The sequence below is a fragment of the Siphateles boraxobius genome, unplaced genomic scaffold, assembly GCF_051911475.1.
Source record: "Siphateles boraxobius isolate OS27281-9 unplaced genomic scaffold, OSU_SipBor_1 9, whole genome shotgun sequence".
Taxonomy (NCBI): domain Eukaryota; kingdom Metazoa; phylum Chordata; class Actinopteri; order Cypriniformes; family Leuciscidae; genus Siphateles; species Siphateles boraxobius.
This window is the reverse complement of record NW_027509219.1, coordinates 8615586-8641995: the sequence shown is the minus strand read 5'-3', so window position 1 is coordinate 8641995 and position 26410 is coordinate 8615586. Positions and strand designations below refer to the sequence as shown.

The 26410-nt window shown below is 37.3% G+C and overlaps 2 protein-coding genes across 4 annotated transcripts in view; one reads left to right on the top strand and one right to left on the bottom strand.

Moving 5' to 3' along the window:
* The window catches only part of pcsk5b (proprotein convertase subtilisin/kexin type 5b), an 83426-nt gene extending 66257 nt beyond the window's left edge, over nucleotides 1-17169 (bottom strand). For 2 of the 3 annotated variants that reach the window (XM_077223475.1, XM_077223476.1), the window contains exons 1-5: nucleotides 16649-17133; nucleotides 14844-14948; nucleotides 13489-13632; nucleotides 8178-8321; nucleotides 7424-7500 (exon numbers count right to left, since the gene is read on the bottom strand). In XM_077223475.1, coding sequence (XP_077079590.1) covers nucleotides 7424-7500; nucleotides 8178-8321; nucleotides 13489-13632; nucleotides 14844-14948; nucleotides 16649-16819 — 641 coding nt within the window. In that variant the 5' untranslated portion in view covers nucleotides 16820-17133. Of the gene's footprint in view, nucleotides 1-7423; nucleotides 7501-8177; nucleotides 8322-13488; nucleotides 13633-14843; nucleotides 14949-16648 lie in introns of all 3 variants that reach the window. The other variant, XM_077223477.1, reaches the window with a different exon arrangement.
* timm17b (translocase of inner mitochondrial membrane 17 homolog B (yeast)) overlaps nucleotides 1-26410 on the top strand; it is a 214713-nt gene that overhangs the window by 58338 nt on the left and 129965 nt on the right. The gene's annotated exons all lie outside the window — the stretch shown is intronic.

Genomic DNA, 26410 nt, shown 5'->3' with positions numbered 1-26410 from the left:
TACTGTAGTAAATCCGATGTTTAGTGTTCGTTTTGGGTTAATAGTTCTGTCGACAGATATTTGGCTACAATCGTTCTAAAAATACAAAAGTAACGGTGCCATACAGTCAGTAACAATCACTATAGATCCGCAGTCTTTACTAAAAAAAAAATCCCTTTGAGGACTGTAGTAGAATTCGTTAGAACGATTATATGAAATTCTTGTTTATGAAGCTTGTTTTTTTGTAATACTATAATAATTATTACAATTAAATAACAGGGTATCTAAAAGGTAATGAGACAACAAAAAACAACCCTTTCTGAAACGTTGTTTAACAACCGTTCTTGAACAGGTTCTGCTCGATCATCTTCACTAACATTCTCTGGGTCTGATTCAGGCTCAAATTGGTATGGTTTTATTGACGCCATCGTTTATAATACATCAAAGTACAAACTGCCTACCGGTAAAGGTACGGGGCGTGACGTTTCCGGAAAACGTGCACTAGTCGGTTAGCGAATCACAACACACTGGGCCAGCTAACCAATCTGAGCCCATTGCGTAGTTTTGAGGGACTGGCTTCATAGAACCGGTTGTAAGCACAGGTGAGACCACCTGTAAGGCATTTCTGCCTGACGCACTTCCGCCAGTGCCTTTTGGTCCGGCTGCAGGGTCGTTAGCTGGGAGCCACCCTTCACTGATGTTTCGCCCCTTTAATCCCGGAACACCTCCAGGTGGTGGAGCAGTGGCAGGGACTTCTCCCTGCCGCCCCCTACAGCCAGCCTTAGGATCTGTCTTTCCCCCAAGCCTTGTCCTTTCTACGGAGCCAGAGCCAAAAGCTCCCTTGCTCTGCCTCTTCTGCCAGTTCTTTGAGGACTCTCTCCAGTTTGGCACCTCCGATGCCAAGGGTCTTAAGGAGTCGCTGGATGGAGGTTCCAGTGAAGCCCCTGCAACCAACTTCCACTGGGTAGGGTTATGCTCTCTACCCAGCTTGTACGCATGCAGCTGCCAGTTCCGCATACCTCTCCTTTTTTCTTTCAAAGGCAGCCTCCAGCCCATCCTCCCATGGCACGGTCAGTTCAGCCATAACGACGGTCTTCGTGGCGATGGACCAAATCACGATGTCTGGCCTGAGGGAGGTTATGGCGATCTCCTGAGGGAACTTCAACTGGCGATCCAGGTCAGCTCTAAGGGCCCACTCCCCTCCAGGTGTCAGCAAGGACCTCTCTCTCACTGTGCTACTAAGTGCCTCTCCCCCTTTTCTAACAAACTGGATGGGCGGGTATGATGTTGTTGGGCTGGCACGGTTCACTTCGAGCCTGCATGCTTCGATGGCTTCTGCTAACTTTCGCAGGACTCTGTCGTGGCGCCACCCATAGCGCCCCTGGGTCAACACAGTCTTACAGCCAGAGAGGATGTGCTGGAGGCTGGGACATTGGTGGCCACAAAGCTGGCAGGGGTCCTCTGTGCCGTACCAGCGGTGCAGATTTTGGAAGCTTGGGAGAGTGTAATACGTGGCTCTGATCAAAAAACTTAGCCATGCTTGGGGCAACTTCCATAGATCAGACCACGTGATGGACCTGTCGGTGACAGGCTCCCAGGTGGACCATCTGCCTTGCTGGGCTTGGGTCACTGCCATAACCCTGTAGCCCTCCTCTACCCCCTCCTGACTTCCGAAATCACAAGCTGTTTCCTTTCCTCCCTTGAGGCTTTGGACCATGGCTTGAGTGGTGTTCGCCATCCAAAACCTGCTGTGCCAAATTGCACCGCCCCTACGACCTCCTGGTGTTTCAGCCGGGTTATGGCCTGGTCTAATGACTGTGATGCGTCCCATCTTTTTCTTGTTCTGACTTCAACTTTGGCACTCTGTACCACTGGGTCAAGTGAATCTTTTAGTTCGAACAGCAGTCTCACCTTCTCCAACCCGGAAATCATCAGACCGTTTTTACAAGGAGGAACAGAGCAGTGTAGAATAAAGGTAAAATATATGAAAAATAATGCAATTTTTTAAAAGCAAAGCATGAACACATGTTACAGTGCACCCCACAAACACAATCAAGCCTTTGAAAAAATGTGTTTTACCACCCCTTTAAGACTATAATAAAGGGGGGGGGGGGGGATCCTATTGACTTACACTGGAGGAGGGACATAGAGACTTGAGGGGGAACTTGGATAAATATTTGACCATTTACATAAAACCCGTTTTGAATTACAGAAATAACAATGTGATTTTTGCATTACTTGTAACTGAATTGGTGGGTGGGATATGTGCCGTTTGTTAATGAAAATGGTCCAAAAAAATGGTCCTTTATTCACATAAAATTATTATTATTGTTAGCTAAAAAAATATTATAAAAACTGAACTCAAAAGCTGAAATAATAGATGAAAAACTAATATTGAAAATTAGCTGAAATAATTTTAAGTTGAAGCGCTAAAATTATTAATTGGAATGAAAAAACTAAACAAATTGAACAAACTAAAAGTGTGTGGGGGGGGGGGGGGGGGGTTGTGTGGGGGGGGGTATAGTTTGTAACCTAAATCATAATATTAAAATAAACTAATTAAAATGACAAAAGCACAAAACTAAATTTCTAAAAATGTATCCAACCTTAAAGTAACACTAGGTAACTTTTCAACCTTCATAATATATTTCCAAGTCTCTTGTGATGGTACATCGACTTACAATAGGTTGAATGACACGTCTGCCATAGCCTTACGGGGTCTGTAACGTTTTTAATCGTACTTATAAACTTCGGGTTTCGGGTAGTAACCGGCGAACAAAGAGAACTACAAAATTCGTCTGCTTTACGGCATATACGTCACTTCCACCACCACCACCCCCACTTCCTTAAAATCGGACGTGCGAGCCAAATGTTATAGTCATGGCCGAAGCAGCACAGAAAAACAAGAAAGCAAAGGTTTTATCGGAGCAAAGCAAAAAGAGAAAAAGAGAAAGTGATCGCGTTAAAGGCAGAACGAGGATCAACATTGGGCCAGCGTTTTCGCGCTGGCGTGAGCTGAAGGAGGAGGAGGGGTGCCCGACCGATGCGGACTTGGCTGTCATGCTTTTGTACTAGTAGGTATATTGCTTGCATACTATCTCTTTGTTTGTTTTTTTTGTCTGCCTGACTATGTTACGGAAGCTATCTTATCCTCCGTTTCTCTTCATGAATCAAGTAATGATAGTAGAGTAGCAAATTATCAATCTGGTAGCTAGTAAACGATATTCTAGTTTTTGATGGTTAGCTATCGCTAGCATTCTCGTTCTGATTTGAACTTTGCAATCGATGAAATGCAAATAGCAAATGTTTGACCTAAAAACTGTACTCTACGTGTACAAAGAAAAAAAATCAAATGAAAGCCTATGTCTAAACGGCGTGTACAAGTTTGGTAGGGGCTACATTTTTGCCAGTAAATATATAAGATGTACAAAATCATATTTTAGGAGACCTAACATGTCTGTGATATTAGTTTATTTGTCTTGCCTCAAGCTATAATGCAAATCGATTTGTAAAATTTGCAGATTCATTTATGGTAGCTTGATATTATAATATTGACGATATATGGTTATTATCTACAACTCAAAGATTGCATTGAAGTATCATATAGATTAAGTAAAACGGTAACCAATAGACTAGGCTACTATAATGACGCTGGCTTGTAAACGTGATAGTCGCGATCATTTGTCGTTAGAAAAAAAATAAAACCCATGAATTTATTTTCATATGACATGCTGAAATATATGCCACTGTACTTGAGATGAAGACATTTCACACGCGACGCAAGCAGAACACCTGCATGTGACCTCCTCCTACAGTGTTCAGGGCAATCATGGTTGTCAACAAATGCACGTGCATGTAGGATGACGTGTAGTTTACGATAGTAGCAGAGGACAATACTGTTGCCCAACTGTAGGGGGACCCCGAGAGCAAAAGTTACCTGGTGTTACTTTAAAAGGAAAAATAAAAATGAAAATAAAAAAAAATCTTAAAATTTAATTCAAATATTCATAAAAACAGGTTTCACACACCTTGGTTAACTTCAAATTCAAGGACCTTTCAATTACTTTCCAGGTCCAATACCCTCAAATTCAAGGACTTAATGTGGGGACACATTTCAAGGGAGATCAAGGTTACATCGTGTTAACTTATATGATACATTGTTACAGTTTTCATGCTTAAAACAACTTTTTTTTTTGCATTTATTTTTGGCCATATGACACAGATCTGATATATTATTTGTTGTATTTCTGTTTAGCATAAAACTGAAGAATATTCGGGACATCCTATACCCGCAGGTGGACGTTATGGCAACGTACAACACAAAGTACCTCACGTGGGAAACACTTAACGTAACACGTAACCAACGTAAATCAAGCAAGCTGGTATGCATAGGTCACGAAGTGTTGGCGAAATAATTAGCGGACCGGAGGGAATAATATGGAATTTTTTCCAGAAACTTCTTGTACAAAATAAATTCAAGCACTTTCAAGGACCTGTATCCATGTATGTTTATTTTCAAAAACTTTCCAGGGCCTTGAATTTTTTTTCAGATTCACACATTTTCAAGGATTTCAAGGACCCATTGGGAACCCTGTATAATATAGCTATAATTAAATAATACTTAAATAAAACCGCACAAAACATAATTTCTTTCTTTTGAATTAACAGTGAAATATGACCCAGACATGTTCTTAGAAATTCACTTTGAAATATAGTGCAGTCGTCATAAACATTAGTTATAGAAATTATTATGATGCTTTTTTGTCTTTTTACACAAAAAAGAAAGGCAGCTCATTCTATGGGAAAGAGCTTTGTGAACATTCTTCAAAATTTCTAGTTTGTGTTCCCAGAAAGAAGGAACAGCATAAAATTAGGAATGAATGAGTAAATGATTGTCATTTGTGGTTGAACTTCCTAGGGGTGCATTTCCAAAAAGCATAGTTAGCCAACTTATGGTCGCAAGTTCCGTCATTATCAACATAGTTCAAAGAGTTGGTGTTTCCTGAAACTATAGTTCCAATGAAAATTCGCAAAGAGTATCGCAATGTTGCGTGGTTGGAACGACAGCTTTTGACCTGTGGTTAGAAGCATAGTTTCTTGTTTTTAGTACAATTTTTTTCTTCCATTTCTAATATATAAAAATTTAATTAGCATCTTATTGGCCTGGTTCCATAGACAGGGCTTAGGTTAAGCCAGGATTAGGCCTTAGTTCAATTAGGACATTTAAATAGCTTTTATAAACTCAAACAGATCAACAAAGAACACAAATTTGCCTCAAATTTTTTAAGTTAAGAAATGCAAAGTTTAAGGGCGTTTTCACACCTGAAAGTCCGCACCAAGGTCCGAACCAAAGTTCACGTTTTGATACATTTTATACTTTCAGAAAGTTTTGGTTTGGTTTCACACTGCAATTATGCGAGCGCACTAAAGAACTTTACGTGACATTCTTGCGTCCTGTCGTCATCATCTATGTGGGCTGCATCTTGACACTGATTGGTTTGTAAATGGATGTGCGTCTGACGTCAGCGTGTTGTCAATTCGGCGGGTAACTTTGACATCATGAATGAACAGACGCATATCGTTGCAACTATATTTGGAAAGTGTCTGCATTTTTGAGCGTTTTTTCCAACTGATTTCTGCTGGACCATACTTTAATTAAAAACCTTGTCTCCTCCTCTCCCCATGTGCTACCTGCATTTTTCTACCTGCATTTTTCCTGCCACCTTCTGTTTTTTCGGCTATGTGGGAACCACTGGAACTTCCTGTAAAAGGTCTGAAAGTCTGAACCATACAGAAATGCTTTCACACTAGAAACGAACCAAACCTTTGTTCAGTTTGATCCGGACCGAGACTACCTCTTTTCGTCTGACCAAATTTCATCTGTTTGGTCCGGACCGTGGTCCAGGGTAGGTTTCACACCTGTAATTTTGATTCAGACCAAACTGAAAAGTCTGAAAGTCCGGACCAAACAAGGTAGGTGTGAAAGGGCCCCAAGTAAGCAGAACTGGCATATTTTTATTTTGTACTTGTACATTTTAATTGTTCTTAACTTGAAATGTTTGAGTACACTAATTCATACATTTTACTTAAAATTTCATGTAACCTCAATGTGAACACTTTTATTAGGATAAACTTAGCTAGCTTTAACAAGCTAGTTTGCTAACATATTAACAATAGTATATGTAATACAGTAGCACTTGTAGCAATAAAAAGGTTTTATTTGCTCTCAAATTAAGCTGCATGCACCACTTGAAAACCATGATGGTAAATATCCTAAAACCAACATTAACATAAATTCTTCTAAATTAGCATAACAAAACATTAATCATTACTAAATTACCCACTTAACATTCATCTTGCACAAAAAAGAACATTTTATTACACTTAATTTTTGGATTTACTCTCCCTTTCAAGTGCCATCGGAAAAGTATGCTGGGAAATAGACATCCCAGCCATTTCAGTTAAACTTAAGTTCATCTAAATTAAAAGTAATAATTTTATAAAACTCAAAACAATGAAACAGTTTAGTTTACTTAAAATATATACATTCTGTGAACTTGAAAGAAAAAGAAAGTTCTAAATACTCATAAAAGTTAATTTGACTGAACTAATTAGTTTAATTTAAGTTTGTCCTACTCAAACCAATTAATTATTTTGAGTGTTAGGGTTTACAGTGGAAGTTATAAAAGAAGTTATTACTCCAGTAATTTGATACAATACGGTTATGGGAAACAGTCATGACTAGCTAGTTGATTTCTTTAATAATGCATCGTACTATGGTATAAGAAGCGAGTTTCGCCGTTATTCGGGAAGCACCACCCAGAACGGTATTCTATCATCAGTTGCAGAACTGCAGTGCTCTGGAGCTCCAAGCAGAAACAGCAACACCACAGAGGACTAGAGCCCAGGCCAAGCTTTCTGTCTGAACAGTCCAAAAAACCTGTAGAGCCATCTGGCACAGGCTCACACACACTGGTAGAGTGACTGGACGCCACAAAAACACATGGGGGTCTCCACCCACTCACCAAACACACCCACATGCAACAAACCAAATATCAACATTCACCAAACACCTCAAAATACACACACTGATCTTGAGCCAACATTTCCACTCACGCACATAATCTCTCAAAGAATGCCAATTACAAAAATCACTTTTCACCAAACAAACATGCCAAATACACTTACTTGCACACACAAGCCAAGCGCCATATTTACTCATATACCTATGAAACCCTTAGACACACAAAAAGCAAACTCCAAAAACCCACATTCACCAAACAAACTTGCCAACCACTCTTACTAGCGCACAGATCAGAAGCCAAATACCCACATTCGCACACACCACAGAGAGGTCTGTACAAACAATGCCTTTCCAGGGATTTAATGACCTGAAATGCTCAAAGTATTGAGCGTGTGCATGTGTAATGAACTTCACTCTTACTTGTTCTCATTACTGGCATCATATCGGGGCATGGGATCCATGTCATTACCGTTCACGTCATAACTGGCCTCATTATCCTACAAACAGATCAAAAGCAACAAAAAGACACATGAGAACATATTCAAATGTGGATTTGTCCGTCCATTACGTTCATGCACCAGTTAGGACACACAAAATATGCTAAAATTGAACAAAAAAATTATTTTTTGGACTTTTATATGTGAATGTCCTTTATGGAGTAAAGGGGGCATGTACTTCTAAGACAGAGCTTATATAAACACAAAAACAACAGTCATAATACAAACAGATCCAGCTTGAGTGCTTTTGTTTTCCTCAATGGGAAAAAATCCAAGAGTTCAGATGAGCCGAGAGAAACATCAATTAAAAAATACATGTAATATTTTTTTTTAATATGGAGAAGTATCAATAAAAATATCTCTATGAAATTAAAATGGATTGTTTACGTCAAAACAGTACGGAATATGGAACATATTTTCAAAATTTACTTAAAAATGCTGTTCACAATCCCTACAAGCAAAACTATTTTTATTTCCAAGTTTATAATTTAACTGGCTGAATTAAACACATATGTAATGAGGTCATGTGACAACAATTTAGAATGTTTTAATATGCACCATTTTCACTTTCAACTGTTACTATTAGGAAAAAATAGCAACCACTTTTTAGTATGCAGAGTATGCAATGTCCAAGAATTCCATTCAGAACAGCCGTACATACACAAAGATACACTTACATAGTTATGTATGAGATCTGGGTGGTTCCTCTCGATGCCGTCATCCAGAATGGTAACCACCACATCCTTGCCCGTGTAGCCTCTCTTCCATGCGCCCACGATATTCATGTCAGACTGACAGTTATGGATGTTATCATTACAGTGCTGCATAGACACAGATAAATGAGGACGTGAAATTTTTAATTAGGTGAGGAGTTACATAATGTATGCTTACACTAATGTTTTGAAAGTTTGGGGTCGGTAAGATTTTTTTAAAAGAAATTAATATTTTTATTCAGCAAGGATGCATCAAAGGTAACAGTAAAGACATTTATAATGTTACAAAAGATTTCTAGTTCAAATAAATGCTGTTCTTTTGAAAGCATCCTGACAAAAACTGCATCACGGTTTCCACACACAAAAAAAATTAAGCAGCACAACGGTTTACAATATTGATAATAATAAGAAAATGTTTGTTGAGCACCAAATCAGCATATTAGAATGATTTCTGAAGGATCATGTGACACTGAAAACTGGAGTAATGATGCTGAAAATTCAGCTTTGCCATCACAGGAATAAATTACATTTTAAAATATACTCAAATAAATACGTATTTTTGATCAAATAAATGCAGCCTTGGTAAGCATAAAAAAATGTTTAATAAAGATTAAAAACCTCAAACTTTTTGATCTAGAGTATAGAAAGTGTTTTTGGAGGATTGCCTTAATTTAATGCTTGCTTGCTTTTGCAAATGTAAATTATGTATGAGGCTTTTCAATATTATTCTAATTTTTTTATAAAACACAGGGTAGATTCAAACCCACATCTCCCACGATTTCTACAGCTCAATGTGTCTGAAGCATGCATGCTAAATACAATGTCACAGCCGGAATAAAATCCTGGCTATTTCTGGAAAAGATCCCAAGCATGTGGTAAAAAGCAAACATTATTTTTAAAACGTATCTTTGTAAATTACTGCATCTTTTCCTTGCGTATCTCAGACACTGTAATTACATGCGTCACATGGAACCAAATGTTCACTTTCATTGGGCATAGAGTTGGAATTAGACCTCATCTTGGAAAGTCAAGTTTATTTGCTCCCAAAGTACAACTTGCGGCTCAACAAGAGAAACCCGAGCCAAATGGATGCATTCAGGTCAAAGTATTAATGTTATCTGAGCCATATTAACCATTGACAGAGCTGTAACAAACCCATTAGAGAACAAACGCTTAGTTCGCTCTCATCGTTTCGGTCTAAGCTATAAATACGATCGTAGACAGAAAGTGATGACAACAGATGTAAGTGTGCTACGCATCAAGGTTTCGGTAGCAGCCAAAGTGCAACCTTTTGAACATTCTGGTAAATCTGAATGGCAGTTTATCATGCAAAAAGCAAGGATTTCTTCACATTCCTTATGTGCAAACTACTGACTCTCGTGAGCTGAGGAACATGACAGCTTTTAAAGGCTTAGTTCACCTAAAAATTCTGTCATTAATTACTCACACTCATGTCGTTACAAACCAGTAAGTCTTTCGTTCATCTTCGGAACGCAAAGATTTTTTTGATGAAATCTGAGAGCTTTCTGTCCCTCCATGGACCGCAATGCAACTACCCTTTGGTCGCTTCAAAAAGTTCATAAAGAGATCGTAAAACAAATCCATATGAGTTGAGCAGTTTAGTTAAAAATGTCTGAAGAGACTGTCACTTTATATGATGAACAGATTGTAATTAGGCTTTTAATCACAATTAAACATTGATCAGCGAACATAGAAGCTCAACCGAATGTGCTGCGGAAGCTCAAACGTGCTGCGTAAAATGAATGAACCTCATTGGTTCTTGAGAAAGCTGAAACGTGCTGCGTAACATGAAAACGAACCTCATTGGTTCTTGCAGAAGCTCAAACGTGCTGCGTAACACGAGAATGAAGCTCATTGGTCTTGAGAAAGCTCAAACGTGCTGCGTAACACGAGAATTAACCTCATTGGTTCTCGCACGATAAGCAAACATGCTTATGCTTCCATTTACCACAACTGATGTGTGAGTTGATGAATGTGTATATGTGAAAAGCCTAAATTCAATCTGTTTATCATATAAAGCGATCGAGTCTTTTCAGAAAATTTTGACTAAACACTGCTCAATTCATATGGACTAGTTTTACAATCTCTTTATGAATTTTTATGAAGCGCCAAAATGATAGTTGCGTAGGACAACAGAGGGACAGAAAGCTCTCAGATTTCATCAAAAAGGTCTTCATTTGTGTTCCAAAAAAAGAATGAAAGTCTTACGTGTTTGGAACGACATGATTTTTGGGTGAACTATCCCTTTAAAACAAGAGCCTGTTTCTACAATTACCTCACAGAAATTGTCTCAGCTAGAAATTATGTTAGAGCTTACACTGAAAAGTTCAATGTATCTCTCTGGGTGGTTTTCACATGTAGAAACTCGGCTAATCTGGTGTGACAGGCATCGTTTCCTTTGGTGTTTTTAACTAAAACTAATTTGTCAGATTGAACGTTCAAAGGTTTACTACCTGCCATTACGATTTAGCTAAAACACGTCTTCAGCAACAGAAGATTGGCTTGGTTTGGCACTTAACTAAACACAACATTGTCCTTAATGAAAGCATTCGCAACACCTTTGAGTTCTGTAATGGGCAGTATTCCAAAGAGCTTTCTCAGTAAATCTCCATCTGTTTCAGTGGATCCAGAAGAATTGATAAATCTGTTTAATGATGCTTGTTCTGATATTCTTGACCATGTTGCCCCATATAAATTAAGGAGATATAAAACAAAAACCCTGCCATGGTTAAATGAAAATACTCTGTTACATATACGGGAGTGTAGGAGAGCAGAACGGAAATGGCAAAAAGACAAGCTTCAGATTTCTTATGAGGTTTTAAGAGAGTGTTTTATGCAAATATGAAAAGGCGGTGAAAACGTCAAGAGCAGAATATTTTTCGATGAAAACTGCACAAAATGCTCACAGTCCACAGATACTATTTAAAACTATAAATACTATTATTAAACCAGAATGTAACATTGGCCCTGATCCATCTCCAAATACTTGTGTGACACCATCTCAAGTTGATATAACTTCTATATTAATCTCTATGTCTCAAAAGTTATCTCAATTTGAGCCAATTTCACTCTCATCTATTAGAGATGTTGTTGCACATTTAAACCCTACTTCCTCGTTTAATGATGTGCTTCCCCCCAAGTTGTTTGTCAAGCTCATAGATATGATTGGACCAAGTATTCTTTCAATTATAAACTGCAGTCTGACCAGTGGGTGTGTTCCTTCAAGTCTTAAGCATGCAGTAGTCCAGCCTCTACTTAAAAAGCCTGGCCTAGATTCTACAGATCCAAATAATTTTCGGCCAATATCTAAGCTACCATTCTTATCCAAAATATTAGAAAAAATAGTTTTTAATCAGCTTACATCATTTTTAACAAAAAATAATGTTTTTGATAAATTTCAATCTGGTTTTAGATCAGGTCACAGCACAGAATCAACTTTACTTAGGGTAGTTAATGACCTTTTAGTCAAGATTGACTCTAGTAGCAATGTTGCTTTGGTTTTGCTAGATCTTAGCTCAGCATTTGATACAGTTGATCATTTAATCTTGGTTGAAGACAGTGTGTGGGAATCCAAGGAACTGCTCTAAGCTGGTCTGCCTCCTATCTTCAAAACAGGACCTTTTCTGTTAAAATTGGAAATTTTTCATCATCAACAGCTTCGATCACATGCGGGGTCCCTCAAGGTTCCATTCTAGGACCAGTACTATTTTCAATGTATATGCTTCCCCTTGGTTCCATTTTTAAGAAATATAGCATTTCATGTAATTTTTATGCTGATGACACCCAGTTGTATCTACCCATAAAGCCTGGAGATGATAAATCTGTGGAAACACTTTTTGAATGTCTAAAAGAGGTAAAATCCTGGATGAATAATAACTTTCTCCAGTTAAATAAGGATAAAACAGAAATAATTATATTTGGCCCTAATAACAGTGCAAATAATATAGCTGGAAAACTAGGACCTTTGTCATCGAATTTGAAGACACAGGTTAAGAATCTGGGTTTTATCTTTGACACAGAATTAAAATTTGATAGACAGATAAATTCGGTGGTGAAGAATAGTTTCTTTCAATTGCGAAATATTGCTAAACTTAAATCAATCCTATTATTCAGTGACCTGAAGAAAGTAATTCATGCTTTTATTTCTTCGCGTCTTGATAACTGTAATGTTCTGTATCTGGGTATAAGTCAGACTTCTCTGTCACGTCTTCAGCGGGTACAAAATGCAGCAGCAAGGTTGCTGACAAACACGAAAAAGAGGGATCATATATCCCCTATTTTGGCCTCGTTAAACTGGCTACCAGTTCATTTTAGAATGAAGTACAAGGTACTTTTATATACTTTTAAAGCTTTGCATGGACTGGCACCAAAATATGTTTCTGAACTTATACATTTGAGTTGCACACAGAGATCCCTGAGATCACAAAATCAGCTGCTCCTTGAAATTCCTCGGTCACGTCTAAAAACTAAAGGAGATCATGCTTTCTCAGTTGCTGCTCCTAAGTTGTGGAATGGGTTACCAATGTTCCTCTGATCCTCTACTACTGTAACCATGTTTAAATCTCAGCTTAAGACATATTTGTTTGATGAACCCTTTTGCTGACCGCTAGACTTTGATTTTATATCTATAGTATTTTATTACTCCTTCATTTTTACATTGTATTCTTCCTTGTATTTTATCGTGTTTTATCTAATTCGTTTGAAATTGTACAGCACTTTGGTACAGAGTGTGTTTTTTTAAGGTGCTTTATAAATAAACTTTGATTTGATTTGATTTGATTTGAGTATTGCGGACTTCAACAGAATATTCAGCAGCAAATAACATAGGACATGACTTGAATTTATCCGCCAGGATTTTAAGTTAGTCTATGCTTTGACTGGACAATAATATCATAATATAATGGTCTTCATCCCATATGTATTGTGAAATAAGCTTCAAAAATAAATTGCACAGAATACAATCCCCTGTCCCTTTTCTTACATCAGCAGAAAAGAAAAGTTGTTTCGAAGGCAAAAAAAAAAAAAGTAAATACATTTTAATGAGTAACAACATTTTTCCTTTCAGAATGAGATGTGCTTGATGAATCATTCACTGTAAGACCTTAGTTAAGCACTTGTCTTGAACAGCTCAATAGTACCACAACTGTTTTGCAGTAGACTGGGAAATGATACAAACTATGACAATGTTCAAGACTTCGCCAGTGTTTTTCAACCAATTCACAAGAACGATTTACAACATGTTGAGAATACTCACTATGTACCACATACTGCTCCATTTAGCATCATTGAAGTAAATCGAGTTGGACTGGACCATACTGGATTGTATAGGACCAGGATATGAGGATCTATAATCTCGCTTTATTCTCCTCTTCACGACCTGCTGTTGCACCCATTCCACCTGAGAAAGAATGAGAAGACATCGTTTAGGAATTGACAAACACCAACATCTTTTCCAGATATCCCCTCTCCATGACAGCCTTCTGATTAAATGAAAGACACTGGAATACAATAATGAGAAACATCCTATATAGTAGCAGTGTTGTTGTTGTTTTTTGGCATTGAAGTAATGAGAATATTTGAGGCAAATAGGCTTACTTATGAAGAAAATGTCACAAAGCAAAAATTCGTAATAATGTAAAATGCCAATATTCTTCAAGCATTAAAATCGTATCTTAATTTTTCCTTTTGATATTGTGGTGAAATATGACCTTCTTTTGAAATATGACCATTCTTTTGTTTTTAAAAAACAAATATTTTCTCAACTTTTATATCTTTTCAAAAACCTTGTACGATTTTTCTCACATCTGCTAAATTTATTGCGAATAGTTATGAGACACAAATGTGACCCTGGATCACAAAACCAGTCACAAGAAGCACGGGTATATTTGTAGCAATAGCCAACAATACATTGTATGGGTCAAAATTATCGATTTTTCTTTTCTGCCAAAAATCATTAGGATATTAACTAAAGATCATGTTCCATGAAGATATTTTGTAAATTTCCTACCGTAAATAAATAAATGGACAACTTTAAAAGCGATTTTCTCAATATTTAAAAAATTAGTTCGCACCCTCAAGATTCCAGATTTCAAAAAATTTACCCATGTAACTAGTTTTGTGGTCCAGGGTCACGAATGGTTTTTGAAATCAATGATGTCAAACCTGAAGAGACATGTCTTGACACACCATATTTCAATGAATACACAAATGTGAATGAGATTTGAAATCTACAAGGCAGAATTGTTTTTTGTTTTTTTTGTCTTTTTGCAATTTTTGGATACTGGTCCATTCTTGAACCCCGGTCACAATTCACTTTCATTGTATGAGAAGCATGAACAAACGGCTAGGTATCTCCTTCTGTGTTCCACAATAGAAAGACAATAAAACAAAACAACGGCATCGTGAGGTTTGCAATGTGTTAAACCTTTTCAAGATTATTGACGAATACACCAAGCGTTGTTTATGAGCGGAACGGAACCATTTAGTCACTTTGCATTGTTGAGCAACAGTTGTTTGGAATACACCGAGTTCTAGTCATAGATGAGCAAGATCAGGAGTCCATATAGACCATAGAACACAGGTGTGGGGTTGTCATAGTGACAGCCTGACCTTTGGCTCCATGGAGATGAAGCTGTGCGAGCCTCTACTGAAAAGCGTTGATCTTTTTATCGTCCGGCTGTGGAAGAAATGGTAGTAGTCCTTCAGATCACCAATCTACAGGAACAACACAAAACTGCCATTTAGTGCATATCAAATAAAGAAGCATTCCATTATAACTACAATATATCACCACTTCAAAAAATATCAGGTTGCAAAGCAAGAACCCAAACACACTGCTATACTTAGTAACTAAAAAGAGCAAATCAGGGCAGGTACATCTAATATGTAATACTATCGGTATGAATAAAAGGCAAGAGCTACAGCAATATTCACCACAGACATGTTGAAACTGGCTTATGTCATTAATTATATAGAATGTCATTGACTGGAAGATTGGTTACTCAAGAGGCTGTATCACTTTCCACTAAACCGATTCATTTGACAAGTGCAAAAACACCAGGCAGCCATGACACATTCTCCACAGACTACTGTACTCCATAGGGATACATAAGTCTGCCATAAAAAACAATGAGTCTTGAAGCCAATGATAAGCCTTGCCAGTTTACAGTAAGTCAAATGGGCTTATAAGGAAAATTGCTTCAAAATTAATGCTTGATGTAGGGCAAACTTCTGAGTTCATAAATAGCATCTTATACTTTCTTTTATTTCACAAACACATAGGCTACAACTGGCTCCAAAGGCAATCTCACATTGCAGGATCCTATAGCAGATTCCCACAGGAGGGCATGATGAGTCTGATGAGTTGCAAAGTTCGGGAGTGTTTAAGCTTTCATAAGTAGTTACTTTGGATGTGACAACCAGCTGAGGAAGGAACTCTTAGCTGGCACAATAAGCACTGATGAACAATAAGATAGCACATTGTGAAATCAGAGATTGAACACGGTTGCTGTGAAATCTCTAGATAGCAGATCTGAGATCTGGCATACAGGCTTGCTGCAGTCAAGAGCAAAGTTTAAGATGCCACCATAAACTTGCATTAACCTATTATTTGTTTAAATGCACCAGCCATTTATTTTTAACCATCAAAGTACTAACTGGATAACTAAACATATTATTAAACTAAATTGTTATAAAGACTTTTCTCTTGCTTCCCGGAAAGAAGATGAAGCTGGATTGAGGCCAAGGCATTTTATGCCACATAATGCAGTTCTTGACTTTACTAAACTTGGCTTGACAAATTAAAAACCAGACTTGACTGTAAACAACTGCATTATGTATTAATTTAGCTACCAAGTATGTCACTTTATTAAAAAATAAAACGTTAAAGGTGTAACACTCTTAGCCTTTGTAACATTTTCAGCATGTTACAGTGAATGTTACATGTCATGAATCATGCTGAAGCTACATGTCATGCATGGCTTGAGTTCCTAACTTATTGTTTTAAAATACAGAAGTACACCTAAAAATTATTTTGAAAATAGTAGACAGATACAAGATAGTAGATCCAAGCAGTAAAGTTTCAAAAACACCTGTTGTTGTTGGGAGTCAGTCAGTAGAGACCTGTTTGTTCACTGGATTTTACTCTTAGAACTGGGTATTCTTGGGCTAAAAACTCTTTTTCATGGACATCGATGAAAATTAAAATCTATAAAACATAAATTCAGCTTTCTCAACTATCACAACACCACATGTAAAACTATGTGAAACTTGCGTAAAGGCTTCCAGCCTTGACGTTTGAACTTAAATCAAAGCGATAAGACACTTGAACTGATGGGAAACAGCATTGGACACCAAATAGGATGAAATAAAACACGTGAAATGCTTCAAAACAGCTTTGTGCAGGACACACGTACCTGGCCCATGTTTCTATACCCATATTTATTGGCGATATGCTCTGCTTGCTCAGGTCCGCCGGCTATCCGAACAGCCCAGTGGTTGGTGTAAATCCGAGCTTTGCACGGAGAAGACGAGAAAAAAACCAAGCACAGCGAAACCAGGACGCACGGGAGGCTGTTCAAAACCATCTTTCACCCTCTCTCTCTCGCCTCGACTCTCCCCAGCACCCCCGGTTCAGGAAAACAACCAAACTTCGTCTCGTCGTTCAGTGGGGATTCTCATAGAAGTGTCGCTTGAGCTCCACATATACTCAACAGAGGGTGAGCGCAGGATTTAAACTGGATACGAGCCTCCAAACGCTTCAGTCTGCAGCGCATCGGCCGCACACACTCCGACGCCACGGGGAGAGAGAGACACAAGAGTCTGTTTGCACAGCTTTGGCTTGATTTGTTCTCTCTAGACAGTGCCGTTACTTCTGCCTTTTTTCTTTTTTTTGTAAAGTGGAGATATGGTTCTAGCGCCTCCCTCAAATAACTACAGAGAGAGTCGGGAGAGTACGGACAACGAGCCGTGTGGGGTTACCGGGGCTCCGCAGGGTCTTAAAGACACACCGCGTTCCATCAACACAGATCCGGCTGCGTTGTGACATTTATTCACAGATACCTCTGTGAAGATGATGAGAAATTAAACAGTTTTGGTTTGTCTGTATGTTTGTGGCCAGAGATTTATTTTTATGACAAGTATTACATTTATTTGTTTGCTCCAGTCTTCAAATTTGATTGGGCATGGACTGGGGTGCTTAAATTTAATATAACAGCACTGGGTTGTTTCACTATTGATTCACAAATTCTGCGTCCCAATTGATCCTTCGCTAAGCCCCGCCCTCCCTAGTTACTGTTGCTACGCCTGTCAAGCTTTCGCGCCCGGCACATCTATCACAGTGTGTATGCACCGGTGTCAGACATTCCCAATGAGATAATTAGTAATTTTTGGCTAACACGTGAAATATCTGAGAGAGCAAGACAAAAGGAACTGCAGTGTTCATTCAAGGGATATATCCACGACATAATATGCAACCGATTAGCGAAAAATTTAATAAAAATTAAAGCTAAAGCCTATAGTCCCAGCACAAGCAGCAGCCGCCTTGTACGCTGACCATTCAAATGGGAAACACAAGAATTTAGGAACAGCTATGTGCGTGCACAGCAGGGTAAGTGAAATGTGTAAATAATTGAATAATTATAAATCAAACAGTTTATCCATACATTTTGTGGAATAACACTAACACCGGGAGAGCTACGATCGGATTGGGTTAAAGTTACTCAGTCAGGGGTAGTAGGCCGTCGATTAACAAAATGCTGAAATATATTTTAAAATATGTCAGTAAGCCTCCGTCTTGTCTTCAATCGTCTTATTTTACGTTAAAATATATGCATTATGAACAAAGAACCGTCATTATTTCCAACTTCCAAGCAATAGGTGTTTTTGTTAATCCTGTGGACATGTAGTAGTGAATGGGGTCTCACACACTGCTGATCCACGCACATCATTTCTCCCCTTGGCTTTTATATTTTGATACCGGGTATCAGATTTGCACAAAGCATACGCACAACGCATGTTTCCCTCGCTCGAAAGCTTGGCAAACCTCCCGGGCCTAGTTACGGATGCTAATACACGATTGGCCAGTGGCGGTTTTCGGGCGTGGCTTAGCGAAGGGTCAATTCAGAGGCTGCATCCTTCGAAGGGCACATTTGAAGGCCAATTGTGTCACCAAGGCAGACAAACCCTGATAGAATGTAAATCTCAGAGATGTCTAATTGATGTGCGGTGTTTACTTCTGGAAGACGTAGCCTATTTTTTAGAGTGTTTGCTCATCTGCAATACGTCTCTAGGATGTTTCCTGTCAGACGTTAAATGGACAGAATAGAAATTGCCTTCCGACCAAAATTAGTCTGTGTCCCAATTCAAAGACTGCATCCTTCGAAGGACTCAGACTTAAAAGGCCACTTTATTTCTGTATAAATAAAGTGTATAAACTAACCGCATCAACCGGACCTTAAAATACAGGTTGCGTAAGTCAGGACACCCCTTTGTTAAATTCCCATAGAGGCAGGCAGATTTTTATTTTTAAAGGCCAGTTATTTCATGGATCCAGGATACTATGCATCCTGATAAAGTTCCCTTGGCCTTTGGAATTAAAAAAGCCCCACATCATCACATACCCTTCACCATACCTAGAGACTGGCATGGTGTTATTTGAGTTAGGCTAATAGCTGGCGAATATTGTGAAGGGAATGTGATGATGTGGGGCTTTTTTTAATTCCAAAGGCCAAGGGAACTTTATCAGGATGCATAGTATCCTGGATCCATGAAATAACTGGCCTTTAAAAATAAAAATCTGCCTGCTTCTATGGGAATTTATCATAGGGGTGTCCTGACTCACGCAACCTGTATTTTAAGGAAGAACATTTATTTATTTACAATACATTATTCATTCACAAAGAAAATTGGTGTCCTTAAAGGTTGGATTTTTCCTCATTTTTTTAAATTAAGTCATTAAGATCAATTTCCAAAAGATGATTTTTTATTCCTCTTTTTAGTCAACTTTAGCATGGGTGTGTTCACTTATGCTAGGCACTGTATATAAAGCGGTTCAAATTTTGACTTATATCTTTCTAAGATTGCGGTTATATAGTTTATACTCTTTTTATATATACAGAAATAAAGTGACCTTTGAAGTCTGAGTCCTTCGAAGGATGCAGCCTTTAAGCGATTTAAGCGATTTCTCTCGCCATTGTGCAGATATCACAGTTAAAGTAGGAAAACATGGAATGATTACAGAATTCTTTGATGCTTTTGTTTTCACTCCATTTTTAAGGCCCATTTGCACCAAGGACAATAATGTCTGTAATATAATAGTCTATAAGGTCGATAATGACTATAACTATAAAGTTTTGATAATCACTCTAATTCTATGACAATAGGGTAGTCCACACCACAACTATAACAATAACCAGGAACGAAAACGTTGGAATTACTTTAAAGAGCTCAAGAATTTAAAATGGCAAAAGACGTATCAGCAGTACATGCTTAAAATAAACAGAATGTTATCTTCTGTTGGTGTGGATGTCAGTATAGTAATAATAGTTATCTGTCTTAGTAAAGATGATAACTAGCCTAACTATACATTTTTAATACAATATGTGAGAATAGGGAAGTCCCTACCACAGATAACGATAACGACAGAGGAACGATATAGTTGGAAACACATTCAGGATGATTTTTTCCAACTGATGAACGATAAAAACATTGACAGCCCATCAGAATCTATCCTGCTTTAAAGAGCTTGAGCATTTAAAATGACAAAAGACAACCACAGTGCACGCTTTAAATCAACAGAATCATATGAGCTTGTTTCCTCCACAGAATAAAAATTTAAAAAAGATAACTGCGACTTTTTATCTCATAATTGTGAGTTTACATCTCGCAATTCTGACTTTATTTCTCAGAATTGCAAGGTATAAAGTCAGAATTGCAAGATATAAACACACAATTGCGTTTTATAAAGTCAGAATTGTGAGATATAAACGCATATATCGCATATATAAACGAGATATATCACGCAATTTTGATTTGAACATGCAATTGCGAGTTTATATCTCGCAATTCTGACTTTATAACACGCAATTGCGAGTTTAAATCTCGCAATTCAGACATCTTTTCTCAGAATTGTGAGATAAAACTCGCAATTGCATGTTATAAAGTACAATTCTAAGGAGAAAAAAAACTGACTTTTTCTCAGAATTGCGAGATTATATCTCACAATTGCATTTACAATTTATAAAGTCAGAATCGTGCGATATAGGCCTAAACATGCTATTCTGAGGAAAAAAAGTCAGAATTTTGAGTTTATTTCTCGCAATTCTGACTTTATATCTCGCAATTCTGACTTTATAACTCGCAAATGCAACTTTATGTGTGAACACGCAATTGTGAGAAAAAAAGTCAGAATTGTGAGATAAAAAGTAGCAATTAGGCCTATACCTTCTTTATTTTTCATTCTTTTGGTGGAAACAAGTTTAGAATCATCCATTTATATGAATAGTAATCATTATAGTTAGCTTTCTTGATACCAAAGATGATAACCAATTTATAAAGTTTTAATATTGTTCTAATTCTATAAGAATAGGAAAGTCCACAACACAACAATAACAATAACGGCACAAAAGAACAATTTTGTAGGAATTTTTTTTTTCAGGATTTATTTTTTTTCAGCAGATGAACAATAAATTCATTGACAGCCAATCAGAATCCACCCGACCTTAGCTTGTGCATTCATGGTTACCCTAAGTGCGATTGTAATAAACAGAACATTATCTCAGTCAGCGTTCTTGGTGTGAAATGGGCCTGTTCCAGCTCGTTCCTCATTAGTGAAATGCAATGTCACTAATAGCTTGAAAATAGCTTGATGCTTTGGCTTATTTTGGGACTATTTTACTTTGCGGAGAAACAATAGGCCTATACCAACTGGCCAAGATTTTGGCCACTTAACTTTTATTAATTTTATTTTAGAGTAACAACATTCACGGAAAATCAGCATGGCTGCCTAAAGCTGAATCACTGCCCAGTCATATTGAGTTTGATATTGTTTATTTTTGATTTATTGGTCAGATATGAGATAGACATGCATCATCCATCAGTAAAAAGTTGTTATTCTGTAGGCCTACATTTAACTTTCTCTTGAGTAAACACATTGTTTGCCTTGTTGTTTACGTCGAGTCCATAAAATTCTGTCCATAAACGTGTGACTTACAGATCTAAGGTGGTGGGCTGCTTATAATTATTCTTTTCACAGTCGCATCCGCTCGTCACCAGACATAGCCTACTTTTGATGGGATCATTATGTGGCGAGCGTTACGCGTCGTTCTCATTCGCGTCATGATTGATTGATCTTTGTTTTGGTTATCCCTCCGCGCTCTGTTCCGTTTGCAGTACAAGTGCGAATCAGCATAATTGCACTAATTACGGCCAATTTCTCCGTGAATGGAGCTGCTGTCAAATCCTACAACAGACGAGGGACAAGAATATCTCACGGTCCTTATAAACAAGATGAAAGGGGGACGAAAACACCCCATGAACACGCCATTGAGCGCGAGAGCAGGATTGCAATTTAAAGAACCAAGGGAGGAGGAGAAAAGGGGGAACATGCGGAGATTTTAGAGAGGAATCAAGTACCCAGCTCACGGAGGTAGCGGGCAACCCCATTCAGCGCGTCGCTTCTCTACCGGGGGGCGCAAATTCCGCTTGACAGCCATTACCCTGCGAGCCCGAGTCGCCCCCCTTCAAGTGTCTTTCTCTGAGAACAGTTACCAGCGTGCATTCTTTCTGCTGCAATTAAGCATTTATTTATCACCTCTTCAGAGCTGAGTGCACAAACGTAATGTGCGGAAATCACTGGATAATTATTATCCCAGGGTGCGAATTATGGGGGTTTGGGGCGTCTGACCCCCCAAACATGGAGAGCTAGAGTGCTGTGTATTTTTTATTTTTTTTTGTATTTAGGCCTGTTTATTTATTTTAAATAAGTAATCAATATTTTAGTAGGCCTATACAAAGTTAGATTACAAAGGCTGGAATACACTATACGACTTCTGCCCCGATATAGGCCTAGTCTGGCGAGTTGAGTTAGTTCCCGAAAGTCTGAGACAGTCTGCAGTTTTTGGTTTGGTTGGTTGGTTGGTTAACTGAGTTGGAGTTGACTGATTCAGCAGAAAATCAGGTGATCAGTTTTTCTCCATGTCAAGTCAGACAAGTAGCCTAAACGATGTTTTAAAATCTGTTCCGATTTTAAAAGTCGTGTGCTACGCTCGCAAACTGACGCTTCACGTGACTAGGTAACCTTTTGATTTATTTAAGATTAAACGTCCCTGTGAAAATCAAGCTTTTAATGTTGTTTATATGTCTATGCTTTTGACAAAACATGTGCAAATTAATAAGTCAGCATCATTGCTGAGTATTTTCTCCTTAAAACTGCAGCAAACCAAAGACCGTCTCAAAAACGCGGTTTGAAATCGCTGGTGTTTCCGACGTCACAAACTACCATGTAACCAATCACGTTAAGTTCGTCAACGTGTGATCATCAACTAGTCTAGTGGATCTCTGAGCTGGTGTGAGTGAGTGGAGGCGGGGCTAATTTGCATATTCATAGAACCTCATGTACTAAATGAGGCAAGGGTGTAGAGTTACATTTAAGCTATTTTAAGGCATTACGAATTTTTTTTCAAGTAAAAAACGTCATTTTGGTGATCAAAGTGAGTTTTAAGGGATACAATTATTGACTACAGGGGGACTTTAAACAAATAGTTCAACCCCTTAAGATGTTTGAATGGATGTCTTCATTTCCTTCCCTTCCAAATCAGTATGACTTTCTTTATTCTTTGGAACACAAAAGTTATTTGGAAAGATATATTATTTTATATTCTGCAGGAGAGAGAATATGTCAAAACAAAAGATTTTGGGGGGGGGGGGGGGGGGGGGGCATAATTTCCTTGAAATTATGAATTCAGTTTTGTAAGTTTTATATATCATACAGTTTTGAACAAGAAGGTGAGTAAACAAGGACAGAGTTTTAACTAAAACGTACTGAGAAAAATTATTGTTTAATTATATAATCCCCCTTTAATGTCATATTATCATTTTTACACTGCCGGTGTAACTCCTCAGTCCACCTAACAAGGAGTTCTGTAGCTAATGCATAAAACCCATTTATTCATTTGTGCACTTGCTTACCAAATGCAATAAGAGAAGTGGGTCAGCAGCATGTAAAATGATTTGACTGGTTGATGCAGTCAAGACTTTAGTACTTAATGGCTTCTCTAAATTGAATTTTTGCTGGTAGGAATTTATGTTCTAAACGCTGATGGAAATGAAAGAGACAGTAGTCAAACATCACACAGGCTGGGCCCATTGACCTGCATATGTGAGAGGGACAGCCAGAAAACACACAGCAGCAACACAAAAAGGGCTCTGTGGCCCTGATGGCAATGTGGGAGCCCCTCACTGGTCCCACTGGCAGGAGATCATTGTTATTCTCAGCAAATCAGAGCATGGATGACACACAACTTCATTCTTAGAAACATTTTCCCTCTATGCACACACGCACACACACAACCCCCCCCCCCCCCACACACACACACACAGACAGACAGAGACTACATTATTCTGAGCCAGCCAGCTATTCAGCTGACAGACACTCTTATGCTATAGCAAAGTAAATGAATGAATGCAAACACTGCATCAATTAATGCAAAGCCTTAATGCATCAGAGTAATTAACCCTGCAGGCCGGCACTAAATATGTTGAAGTGGATGAAAATACACAATAGCGTGATCCATGAAGACGGCATCATCATCTGAGGGTCACGGGAGCAGTGTGATATGATGAAGAACAACAATTCACAGCACCATAATACAACATTTAAAAGGATTACAATTCTATCTTCATTTACGCGCTCACATGTCGTTTCAAACATGACGTTATTTCTTCTGTGGAACACACATTTTTCTAATATTTCCCTTTTTTTTACCATAAAAAGAAAGTTAATGTTGTTTAGATCCTAATGAATTTCAAAATATATTTTTTGTATGTGTTTCACAGAAGAAAGATATTACATATATTTATTATATTTGAAAAAAAAGAAAAAAGAAATCGAGTAAATTAAAAGAGTAAAACAAAACAAGTTCATTTTTTTATTCCTTATTCGTCTTTTGTTCTTATTATGACAGTTTCTTATTAAAAGTAAGGAAGATGCTGTAAGAAGCTCAGTTAATGCAATAAATGTGTATGTGTGTGTGTGTGTGTGTGTGTGTGTGTGTGTGTGTGTGTGTGTGTGTGTGTGTGTGTGTGTGTGTGTGTGTGTGTGTGTGTGTGTGTGTACATATATATATATATATATATATATATATATATATACATACAGTATATTATATAAAAACAAACTTTTATATAAACTTTTATACACACATATATATATATACACACATACATACACATTTTATTTTACAATACAAATCACCTTGAAAAAATAATGACCTAATTGGAATATTAATGCAAAATGAAATGGAGGATGCTATAAAATAGTTACAATCCTGGTTTCTCATTGGTGATTGGTTGATACTTTCCAGTCATGATATATTCCACAATAAAATGCCATGACATCACTGTAAATTATTATTATTATTTTTATTCCTTATAACATTCGGTTGCATCAGGGACTGTATCTTATATTGAAAGGGTGCCACATAATACACTTAAATTTTTAAATGAAAATTTGTGTCCTTATTATATTTTGCGGTAAATGTTTTTTTAAGCAATAAGACATTTGAGAATTAATTATGAATTTAGTCAGTCCGCTACACATTGTGCCTAACAGCCTTCAGTCATACTATACTCTGAATATAGCACAACCAGTCCAGTACAACCCATAGCAATAGCATCTTTACAGAAGTTTTACAAATATATAGTGTTAGGAGTTACAAATATACATACATAGTTGTATCTTGCACTAATGATACAAGTGAACCATACTGTGTTACTTTCCCCCACTGTAACAGTATCCTTTTAAGCACTTTTTAAAATTAGGTTACAGTTTACAGCACCTCATCACAACACTAACACTGATGCTGGCGCCCTCTAGTGTTCTCAACCACACGCTAAGCGCTGAGGGACTAAACAAATACAGTAGTCAACATTTGAGTGAAAAGTCCTAATACAAGAACGGGAATTGTTCAAAATTAATGTATAACTGATGAAAGGTTTTGATCCACTTCAAATATTGACTACTATATATAGGCCTATATATAGCCTATATATCAAATTGTCTCCAGCGCAGATGCAACGCAGCATCAGTGTTGTTTACAGTACCAGCTTAGACAAGATAAAGCACCTAAGCTACTTCAAGTCTGTAGAACTTTGCCCTCAATCTATTTAGGAGATGTTCGTGAGATGTACTAATTCACTTTAACCTTGATGGGTATTTTATCGTTTCACAAATCGCGTATATGCATATGCATTTGTGTAAAATTACAATGAATAGTTATTGTACATTAGACATCTAAATACACTAACACTTTTTTATTTTTTATTTTATTTTTGTGAATATGAATATATTTTTATTTTCTACCATCACCTGTTTACAATGTTTTAGTAAAAAAAAAAAAAAATAAAAATAAAAAAAAAAAATAAAAATTTTATATATATATTTGGGACGTTGGAAAAAACAAAAATACATTTTTATAACAGTGGTAGTCATTTACTGATGACAACATGCATATATTATTCAGATTTTTGCCAATTTTTTGGGAAATGCAGTTTAAAAAAAATCATTTTTACTACTAGATGGCTATAGAGCTCCACTATATGCTATTTGCTATTTGACTAACCAAAATGTATCTTTTCACAAGTGGGATTCATATCTAAATATTATAATTAATCACAATTATAACAAACAAAAAAAACTTTTTTTGAAAAAAGTTTAACATTTTTTGTACTGAAAAAAGTTTTTAATAATGTTACATATGATTAGACTCAAACCTGAACAAGATGAGAAATAGAGAAAAGAGATTTTCTACAAAGAGAAATGTTAGTCTTTATATTTTATAATTTATTTCAATCATGTTTTTAATATAATTCCATAATTTTAATCAACTTTTCAGTTACTAACTGCAACAGAAGACAAATTAACAGAAATTAACAGTTATATTACATATTGAGTAAAAATA